General features: G+C 47.4%; 1 protein-coding gene and 1 long non-coding RNA gene across 3 annotated transcripts; both read left to right on the top strand.

Annotated features, from left to right (window-relative positions):
* Nucleotides 1–14: 14 nt before the first annotated feature.
* NKAP (NFKB activating protein) lies at nucleotides 15–4585 on the top strand. The gene is made up of 9 exons (XM_072877082.1): nucleotides 15–305; nucleotides 816–896; nucleotides 1298–1371; nucleotides 1594–1713; nucleotides 2179–2224; nucleotides 2640–2755; nucleotides 2904–2979; nucleotides 3468–3617; nucleotides 4261–4585. The coding sequence occupies exons 1-9, from the start codon at nucleotides 52–54 to the stop codon at nucleotides 4433–4435; spliced, it is 1092 nt and encodes a 363-aa protein (XP_072733183.1). The 5' UTR covers nucleotides 15–51; the 3' UTR covers nucleotides 4436–4585.
* Nucleotides 4586–4641: 56 nt separating this feature from the next.
* On the top strand, nucleotides 4642–10707 carry LOC140658528 (uncharacterized). 2 transcript variants are annotated; one of them, XR_012044756.1, is made up of 4 exons: nucleotides 4642–6400; nucleotides 7087–7183; nucleotides 7278–7455; nucleotides 7977–10707. It is a non-coding gene; the product is annotated as an uncharacterized lncRNA (long non-coding RNA). The 2 variants fall into 2 exon arrangements; XR_012044755.1 differs by having other exon boundaries at nucleotides 7084–7183.
* Nucleotides 10708–10752: the final 45 nt, after the last annotated feature.

Below are 10752 nucleotides of genomic sequence, written 5' to 3'. Positions count from 1 at the left end.
AAGCCGCGCGCCGCCCGGAAGTGGCTCATCGGCAGCGGCCGCCCCGCCGCCATGGCGCCGGCGTCGCGGTCCCGCAGTCCGCCGGCCGCCAGCCCCGAGCGCCGCGGCCGCAGGTCGCGGTCGCGCTCCCGCTCCCGCGAGCGCAACGGCCTGAAGCGCCCGAGCCACCGGCGGAGCCGCAGCTGGTCCCGCTCCCGCGAGCGCACGCCCGGCGGGCCGCGCTCCGCCGCGCACCACGGCCACCACCACGGCAAGGCCTGGCCCGAGTACTACGAGAAGGAGAAGGAGGAGATCCTGCGGCAGAGGCGAGCGCCGGCCGCGGGCTGCCCCTGCCCGGGGCTTTCCGCAGGGCCTGTCGTGCCGGTTCCTCCCCGCCGCTCGGAGGAACCGGCGCTCCCGGGGCGGGGAGGGCAGGGTGCCGGGCCTGCGGTTCGCGGGGAGGGGGCGGCCGGGCCTGTTTCCTCACGGCCCGGCGTGGCGGCGCTGCCCGGCGCTGCCCGGCGCTGCCCGGCGCTGCCCGGCGCTTTAAGCCCCTCGGGCCGCTCCGTGCGGCGTTCCCCGCGGCTGTGCCGGGTGGCGGGGCGCCCGGGCGGGCCGGGCCGGGCCGGGGCTGGGCTGGAGGGGCGCTAACGCCCGTTACCCGGCCGTCGTCTGCAGCGCGCGGAGGTTTGCTTCCGGCCTCCCAGGCCGCTGGTTGCGGCTTCTCCTTACGTAGCTGCTTCAGGCGATTAGAAATGGTAAGAGACACCGGAGCGAAGGTGTTTACGCGCGGGGGAGGGCACGCTGGGCTTCAGCGACGGTGTTTTCCGTTGCAGGAGGCTCAATGAGAGAGAGAGAATTGGAGAACTGGGGGCACCTGAAGTCTGGGGACTGTCACCAAAGGTTCCTGACCCCGAGTAAGGCATATTCTTTCTTCCTCCCTTCTGGTTTTTATGATAGGGATTATACGTGGGTTTAATTTACAAAAATGTCTTACCCCTGCACTAGTCCCTTTGCCACAATTCGTCTGTGTCAGTTCACTTCTGAATCAACACAATGAGATTATTACTTTATTTCCCATTTCCCCCTCAAATAATTCCAACAAACCAGTTGCGCAAGATGTGATTTATTGTGGATCAGGTGACCTTTGTGTTGTGGGTCTGAAAGCAGTGCCCATGCTGCAAACTAGCTGTTTAATAGTTTATGCTATTGCGAGTATTGACTCAAAATCTGCAAGCGTGTGTTTGGGCATATGCGTACCTTTGATCTCGAATACTACAAAATGGATTTTAAGTAGCAAATTTTTATTTTTACTCAGTTCCGATGAGCATACACCAGTAGAAGATGAAGAGGCAAAATCTAAGAGTAGTTCTTCAGATTCCAGCTCAGAAGGTATGTTGTTTTGCTTACACAGCTTCTTTCGAAAATGGGAAGCTACCGAAGTCTAGAATCTGCTGTTGTTGCTTGCAAGAGGATCACTGACTTTGATCGGCGGAAGTGAGTGTGGTGGGCTCCGGCTCAAAGGAGAGCGCTGCTTTGGGAAGATCAGGAAATACGTATTCAGCTAGATGATTTTTGTCTGTTCTCTAATGTTATCTTTTAAAAATATTCTAGAGGAAAAAAAGAAAAAGAAGAAGAAAAGAAAGAAGAAAAAGCGGAAGGCATCCAAAAGAAAACGCAGAAAACATTCTGAGGACAGCGACAGCGAGTCGGAGTCTGAGCAGAACTCCAGTGGTAAGAAAAGAGGGTTTTGGCTAATGTGCGTGGTGCGAGAGTTCTCCTTCTGCTCCTCTGAACACAAAGCAACGTGTCTGGCTTTTGTTGCACACTTGCAGTGTTCTGAAGTTACAGAGCTGTAGCATCAATCCAGTATTCTCTTCTTTCACCATCTTGCTGGGTTTGCAGTGCCTTTTCCTTGAGTGCCTGCGGTCTGGCCTCAGGAAGTAGGATTTCTGAATTTAGCATCCATTGGGCGTCTCATGCCAGAGATATGTGCGATATATTCTCACAACGAACAATGCTGCAGGTAGCTTTCTGCTAATACTGTCTCAGTATTATTTGGTATCTAAACGAATCACATCTGAGAAGCTGTGTACTCAGGCATTCTGATGGAGGCAGTTAGTTATTCACAGTGCAGTAAACTACTTGGTTATAGCTAATAATCTCTTTTTGGTAATACATATACTTTCTTTTTTTCAGATGAAGATAAAAAGAAAAGCAAGAAGAAGAAAAAGAAGAACAGAAAGTAAGTTTCCAGGTGGTTGTGTGTAATTCTACCTGCTTTTGACTAGAGGGCAGCACCGCTTTCTTAGCAGGTAGTGAGGAAGGCTGAGCACTCCTGTAATTAGGGCTATAAATGCTGTCGAATACTCTTAATTTGATGGATTTTTTTTTTTTGATCTACAGAACCATGCAGCATAGAGGACTCGCTGGAAAGATAGGGAGCCACTTTTTAACGCTATATGAAAGGCATAACAGTGTATATGTTGTCTTTGTTATGCTGTAAGGTGTTTTCTATGAAGCAACAATCTATATGCAGACAGCCAGGCTTCCCATAGGTGGAAGTTGCCATGAGAAACTAATGACTTGAGTATGATTCCAAGGACTTTCTTTCATGTTAAATTTTGGTAAATAGCATGTCTGTCTCTACCTTATCACAGGAAGAAGTATAAGAAAAAGAAAAATAAGAAGAGCAGGAAGGAATCCAGTGATTCAAGTAGTGAAGATTCTGATGACGAAACGTTTCAAGGGGAAGATCTCTGGATTGAGAGATCAAGTAGGTTCATGTGACTTTAAACTTGGATTGAAACTTCTTGGTGTCATTTTTGTGAATTCTTTGTTAGGTGTTGCTGACCTGTGTAACTGTTCTGATAACAAAGAACAACGGGCACAATATTAATCTTCATCATTATTTGATTGTGCAGAAAATACAGAAGCTGATAGCTTGATTGGACCGGAAGCTCCCAAAACACATGCATCTCAGGATGATAGGCCTTTGAAGTGAGTAGCCAGCTCTAACGGTACTTTGATCAAATCAAGTAAATCAAGCCTGAAGGTTAGTGTTCAAAAGGGCTGTTAGAACAATATGGCATGCATCAGAGAGAAATGCTGTGCCAGAAACTCAGACAGAAGTGGTAGTGGTGCTAGCCTTTACCCGGGCCTGAACTCAGGTAGAAAAGTCTGATTTATGCTTTTTAGCCTTGATTCCTAGAAAATCAATTGTAAGATGCCTTTATTCTAATGCTCTGCAGTATTGTGACTTTATAGTGTCTTCATGACTGTTTAATCAGAATGGATTCAACTGGTAACTTAAGTTGTTGTCCCTAGTGTTAGCCATAAAGAAGAAACAGGTCGATATGTGGGAAAGAAGAAGAAAGTGCTTAAAAATGCAGCTGTAGCAAGTAGTCAACAGGGAAGCTGGATGTTTAGCTCAGGCTCTCTCTAGGTGAGACAGATTGAAATCACTGCTTTTTTTTTTTTTTTTAAAGCTACGGACATGCCCTCTTGCCCGGTGAAGGTGCAGCAATGGCAGAGTATGTAAAAGCAGGAAAACGTATACCCCGGAGAGGTGAAATCGGCTTGACCAGTGAAGAGATCGCGTCGTTTGAGAGCTCTGGTTACGTCATGAGTGGCAGCAGGTATGGTTTTGGTGATGGCAGTGGTTCAGTGAAATTTTTGAGAGCTGCTCCCTCTGGCCGGTTGGAAGACTGCTTCCAAGCCCTAGTTGAAAGCACAGAAGAGATGGTGCTCTGTGCGCTTGCAGTAATCTACGCTAAACTCCCTATTGCTGTAGATAGATGGTGAGTTTTTTAAGGACACTTTCTCCTCAAGAGCAAAAATTCTTTCCAGGTAATATACTCCTAATTATCTCGTATTTCAAATGAGGAGATGCTTGTGTCAGGTGGCTCAAAGCTGGTGTGTTTGGACAGCAGTGGTGATGTGCTGGCTCTTCAGTAGGAGACAAATCAAAGTGTGAGAGGTTGACTGCACTTTTTTCTCTATGAGTCCAACAGGAATTTCACTTAAATTTTGGTGAGCCAGCAGTTGACACCCTGGGGGTAGGTGGGGCTTCTGGCTGACTGCTTGAGAGCAGACACCCCCAGAAGTCAGTTTCTCTCTCTGCCACACTCCTGGGAAGGTTTGTGTGCAGTCTGGATTCTCTAGTGTAGGTATCTTTCTTTATAAGCCCTCAAAACATTCAGGTCAGTCGATGGATGGAAGCCGTGACACGGCATTACATCCCTCTGCCCATGCTGATGTACACGATGTTCTCCTCCACAGACATCGCCGAATGGAAGCTGTGCGTCTGCGTAAAGAGAACCAGATTTACAGCGCAGATGAAAAGAGAGCTCTGGCATCCTTCAACCAGGAGGAGAGGAGGAAACGAGAGAATAAGATCCTTGCAAGCTTTCGAGAGATGGTCTACAGAAAGACTAAGGGCAAAGAAGAAAAATAATTCTTTATTTGAACTATACACCATAGATTCTACCAAGCAGCAGCGAGCCTGTGCCAGTCATGATTTGATAAAAGCTACAAGTGCTGCAGTGCCTTTCACCCAACAGGGCCAAGGCTCAGGAGTGGATTACTTGTATCAAGGAAACAGTTACTTTTGTCAGATTTTCTTGGATGATTTGTTCACCATCTACAAGGAATCCCTGTAAAGTGAAAGGCTACAAGGCAGGGAAGGCAGGAACAGGCAGGGAAGATTAGAGGTGGCGATGTTCTGTGCTCACTTTGAATCAGACAAGCAGGAGGATTCCATGGGAAGGCTTTGTTACCTGATGCCAATAAGTGTGATTTTCCATTTATTTTGACTAATGAGAGTAGACTGGCCATCAGAAGCAAGCTACTAGTAACAGTAGCAAAAATTAAGGATCTCCTGTTTAAGATCTAAGACTGTCCCCTTAGGTATTTTTTCATAAGTCTTTTAGATTTATTTTTTTCTCAAAACAGTTGAGTTTGGTTTGTGGTTCAAACTAGACTTGTAAATAGAAATGAGTTTGTAATTTAATACAGATGGGCTTCAGTTACTTTAAAGCAAGCAGACCGCAACTGGGATATAAAGTAACAGTAGCAGTAATAGGAGGGTCTTCAATCCACCAAAGCCTGTGTTGAAGAACTAAATTGCTTGCTTCTTTTCTCCTATGTTATACATAGGTATCAGAGCAGTGGGGTGCAGTGATTGGAATGCCTGGATGTACACAGGTGGTAACAAGGATGTATCTTTCAATTTTTTTGAAATTTTTTTGTCTATTAATGTGTTCTAGATTAAAACCTTATTTTAACTCCTGGGGTATTTTAATTTGGTCTGTTTCAGTGGTATTACATGGCTCTCTTTAAACTCTGTACTCAGAGGCCTGCTCTGGGTAGTGCTTCTGTGGTGGTGAGCTTTGATTCAACTGCATATTTCCAAACATACCCCCCTTAGCCGCCTTTTTCTCAAATGCTTTTAAAAGCAAAGTGTTTTCTAGAGGGTTTTTTTGTTCCCCTAAATCTCTGTTGTAGTTTTGGCAGCAGAGATGTCTTGTATGTTTGTATAAAGAAAATAAAAATGCTATAATGTTTGCCGCGGAGTTCTGCAGACCTGGTTTTCACAAACAGCTGCCTCTTCCCGTTTACACTCTGGAACCTGGTTCCATCCTGCCGTGCCCACCCATACCTGCAAGGGACCGTCGTGTAAAGCCAGCTGCCAGGTCAGGCCGTAGTTGATTTTGCACAGATTTAATGCTTTTTATGTATCCACAAAGTAGAAATGCTAATAAGGAAGAGCCATTCTTTCTTCATTGTGTTTATTTGATTCTCCACAAAATACCAACAGAGCATTGGTGAATTGGAGTTGTTAATTAGAAAGTAAGTCTTTCCATGAGGAAAGACTTTATTTTTAATGATGTCCTTAAGCTGCTTTCAGCTGACACTGTTCTGGCCTGGTGGATGGAATAAAAAGAGAGTAAATGGTAAGAATAATATTGAATCCAAGTTTGGCCAGCTGAGAGCTGGCCTTTATTCACAGGGCAAGCTTATCTGCTGAAAAAAAGACCACCACCTAGACCTGTGTAAACCCAGGACAAATTCATTATGGAGAAGGCAGGTGCTCATGGGGAGGCTATCCATGCTTGTGGTGGAGTGAAGCTAATGATAAGCAGGGTCATTTTGTTTTGCATAGCAAGATTTTGACAGCTTCCTCCACCTCTCTGCTATTATTGCAAACTTATTTACATCAAGCTCCCTGTTTGTTTTTGGCATGGAAAAGCTTACTAGAACCTCCTGAGTTGTGTCAGTGATGGAAGAGTAGTAACATTGACCTGTGAATTGGCCTGCTGGACTCCAGAGTGAAGAATACCTTCACGGGCAAGGTCTGCAAGAGAGGAGAGACAGGGCAGAGTTCACATACAGGACCTCAAAAAGCAGACATTTTAATTAGGTGAGAGCTAAATATACTATGTGTATTTGTACAACATCTCTGATATGGATTAGAATAGTTTTGGTTTAAAGCCTCTGTGAGTATTCTCTTGTGAAGGCAAAGACTCAGATGTTACAATTTTCAGCTTGTGCTAGGATATAAGATTTCTGACCAGTGGCTATGAGCTGTTGTGCTGGTTTTGGCTGGGGTAGAGTTAATTTTCTTCCCAGGAGCTAGTACGGGACTGTGTTTTGGATTTGTGCTGGAAACAGTGTTGATAACACAGGGGTGTTTTCGTTACTGCTGAGCAGGGCTTACACAGGGTCAAGGCCTTTTCTCTTCTCACCCCACCCCACCAGCGAGGAGGCTGGGGGGGCACAAGGAGCTGGGAGGGGACACAGCCGGGACAGCTGACCCCAGCTGACCAAAGGGACATCCCACACCGTATGACGTCATGCTCAGCAATAAAACTATGGGGAGGTTGGCATTGGGGGTGGGCACTGCTCCTGGACTGGCTGGGCATCTGTTGGTTGGTGGTGAGAAATTGTTTTCATTTGCATCACTTGTCTTTCTTAGTTTTCTCTCTCCTGCTTTATTTTTTCCTTACAATTTGTTATTATTTCTTTTTTTAAATTATTAAACTGTTTTTATCTCAACCCACGAGTTTTCTTGCTTTACACTTCCAATTCTCTCCTCCATCCCAGCAGGGCAGGGGGGAAGTGAGCGAGCAACTGTGTGGTGCTTAGTTGCCAGCTGGGGTTAAACCACGACATCTGTGGACTGCTGCTTGGGGATCCATAGCCAGTAAGTAGAAAAGCTAAGGTTCAGTATGACTAAGCATAGGTTCTGGAGGTAAAAAATCTACTTAGTGCAATTTATTTCTTGTTTTTCTCTTGAGCTGCACCATATTATGGTACAGGTGACAAATGTCAGGCCGATCCGGAGAGGGGTTCCGAGACAGCATGAAGAGCAGCGGGCCACTCTCCCTCTACTGACGCCTTGTTCCATAACTCGCCTCCGCTCAGCCCTACTTACAGCTGCCCAGAGTCATTGCTGTTGCTTGGACGGGGAAGACGGTATGAGCAGGAAAGCAGATGTGGGATCCTGCCAGATCCTCTGTTTGTCGTGTTTCTGCCAGTTTCCAGCTCTGTGCTCTGCCAAATGCAGACTCAGTCCAGCTTTCACAGCAGTGCTGTAGGCTCTGAACATCAGCGCTTGCAACACAGAGCCCTTCAGACCACAGATGCTACATGAGAGAGGTCAGAGATGTTTTAGCAGAACGCAGCGTGCTGAATTCCCAGCAGCCACTCTTCCAGAATGACAAGGGGCTGTTATAAGGATTCAGCTACTAGAGAAATAAATTAGCAAAGTGTAGGTCCTAGTCCTTGTGGTCTGATAGAGATGCTTACTGCTTGAAGGTGAAAGGAGGTGGTGAGAGCTATGGGAAGCTGGTTTAGGTTTGTATGAGATGGGAGAATGAATATCAACAGGTAATACCGCAGAGCAGAAGCGAGCTGTGAAACTTTCCTTTGCCCATTGGCACACTTTGTTCTGTGTTTCTTATGGGAGTTTTCTTCATTTGGTTTCATCCCCTCAGTAACAAAGTTGGGAAGAACAACTGCAGCATAAGCATCTGCTTTGAAGGACACATGGGAGAAAAGAATCCCGAGGACCCTGGCATAGGAGTTGTGCCAAGACAAGGGGAAACATCTGAGGGGGAACTGGTCAACAGGTTGGAAAATGGCTTCGCAGCTGATGGGAAGGTCTTGTGCTGGAACTGCTGGGGAGGCAAGGCTTGGGATGCAGACCCCTGAAGAGCTCTGTGTGTGTGACAGATGAGGCCCACCCATTTACTGCATCTCATGCAACAAAGGAAGCTTCTTCCAGCTGCTGCTCGGGACATGCTGTAGGGTGAGCACAGTCCAAGGCATGGTGTCAAACAGAAAAGGCCTCTTCTGAGCCCAAAAGTTCTCCTTGCAACACGCTTACCCAGGCAGGACGAGTCTCACAATAGCTGTTCAAGGCTCCTTGGTATCTGGAAGGCTTACCGCAAACCCTGCCTAAAGCAGCCCTGGTTTGCTTTTCAGCTGTCTAGCTTGGGAGAGGTGCTCAAGGCTAGTGTGAGCCCTGGAAGCCTGTCTCCTCCTCTGCTTCCTGTCCTGATCTCCACATCTTTCCCCTCTCGTTTCTTGTTCTCCTGATCTTCTCTTCCTGCTAGTTCTTCTGTCTCTCCAGCCAGTGCTGTAGCTGACTACCTGGTGGTAAGTGCTTTGGGCTGGTATTTCATTGATTCCCAAGCTCTTTTCAGCCCTTCAGAAAACTGAGACCTTGACAAGCTTGTCAGGAGCCAAACCCAAGGCTGACCACATCTAGAAAGCCCGAGCAGCTGGACAGCTTAATTTAACCACATCGTTCCAGAGCCTGGACACAGCGTGCCCCAGAGAAGTGTCAGATGTATCTGTCCCTGCTCAGTGACACAGGCTATGTTCAGTTACGGTTCAGGACTACTGATAGACTATCAGAAACACTTCGTCCCAACCCAACTAGTCAGCAGAGGAATTCTGATGCAAATTTCTCTGTCTGAACTTGCTGTTACTCATGCTGATGTAAATCTAGAAGAATTCTGTTTACGTCAGTGTATTTTCTTTTTCTGAAATATTACTACTTTTTCAATATGGCTACAAGCAAATAGAGGATTATATTAGAGACACGCAGAGCAGAGAAACGGACTTGGTTACAGTCAGCAGAAAACAACTTCTAGTGCTGCTGGGCATCCTTAGCTCTCACTGGCTGCAGAACAGTAAAAGGGTATTTTGCTGCTGGCCTGGCTGCTCTTTCAGTAGACTCTGTCTAGCTCAGTGAGCATAACTTTCCAGTCAGAAATTTCTGTCATTTATGTGACTCTGCACCTTGTTTACTCTATGGGGTTATTTGTGGTTGTTCCACACCCCATGCCTCTTGGTGAATCAGTGTTAATGGTAGTGACACAAGATCTGCATTTCACTCTCCCATTTCCCATACTTTGACAAGCAGACAAGTGAGAGTCATTGTTTATAGAGGATTTAGGATGTAGCAGAAGCAGGTTTTGGCTGTATTGTAAGTTAAAACTATGGTGGGAGGGAAGAATCGCAAGCTGCAGGAGGTGATGCTGGCTGTTCACGCAGACTGCTGCACAGTCAGCAGGGTTGCTACAGGGAACTGCAGGTCAGCAGAAGTGGGTACAAAAATAGAATCAGTCCTGCTGTCTTTCTGCATTTTGCTAGTACTTATTGTTACAGATGCATCCGTAATGGTAGTTTTGTGGTAGTCCTCTTGGCATTCCTTTTCTTCCTCTCAGACACCTGTGTAGTGTATATCAGAGTGCATAAAGTGAGGAAACCAATTCTGTCCAAAGCTTATATGCAACTGTATTGGGTTGGCATGGCAAGGTTTTGGTAGCAGAGGGGCTGCAGGGGTGACTTTTGTGAGAAGATGGCAGAAGCTTCCCCTATGTCCGATAGAGCCAATGCCAGCCGGCTCCAAGACAGACCCGCTGAGGCTGAGCCCATCAGTGACGGTGGTAGCCCCTCTGGGATAACATATTTAAGAAGGGAAAAAAACTGCTGCACAACAGCAGCCGGAGAGAGGAGTGAGAATATGTGAGAGGAACAGCTCTGCAGACACCAAGGGCAGTGAAGAAGGAGGGGGAGGAGGTGCTCCAGGCGCCGGAGCAGAGATTCCCCTGCAGCCCGTGGTGAAGACCATGGTGAGGCAGGCTGTCCCCTGCAGCCCATGGAGGTCCATGGTGGAGCAGATATCCACCCGCAGCCCCTGGAGGACCCCACACCAGAGCAGGTGGATGCCCAAAGGAGGCTGTGACCCTGTGGGAAGCCCATGCTGGAGCAGGCTCCTGACAGGACCTGTGGCCCCACGGAGAGAAGAGTCCACGCTGGAGCAGGTTTGCTGGCAGGACTTGTGACCCCACGGGGGACCCACGCTGGAGCAGTCTGTTCCTGAAGGACTGCACCCGTGGAAGGGACCCACGCTGGAGCAGTTTGTGAAGAACTGCAGCCCATGGGAAGAACTCATCTTGGAGAAGTTTGTGGAGAACTGTTTGGAGAACTGAGTGTGAGGAGGAAGGAGCAGCAGAGACAACGTGTGATGAACTGACCACAACCCCTATTCCCCATCCCCCTGCGCGGCTGGGGGGCAGGAGGTGGAGAAAATCAGGAGTGAAGCTGAGCCTGAGAAGAAGGGAGAGGTGGGGGGAAGGTGTTTTAAGATTTCATTTTATTTCTCATTACCCTACTGTGATTTGAGTAGTAATAAATTAATTTTCCCCAAGTTGAGTCTGTTTTGCCCGTGATGGTGATTGGCGAGTGATCTCCCTTGTC

This window comes from Ciconia boyciana, chromosome 12 (assembly GCF_034638445.1).
Source record: "Ciconia boyciana chromosome 12, ASM3463844v1, whole genome shotgun sequence".
NCBI lineage: Eukaryota > Metazoa > Chordata > Aves > Ciconiiformes > Ciconiidae > Ciconia > Ciconia boyciana.
The sequence above is the reverse complement of the archived record's forward strand: the minus strand, read 5'-3'. Positions and strand labels throughout refer to the sequence as shown.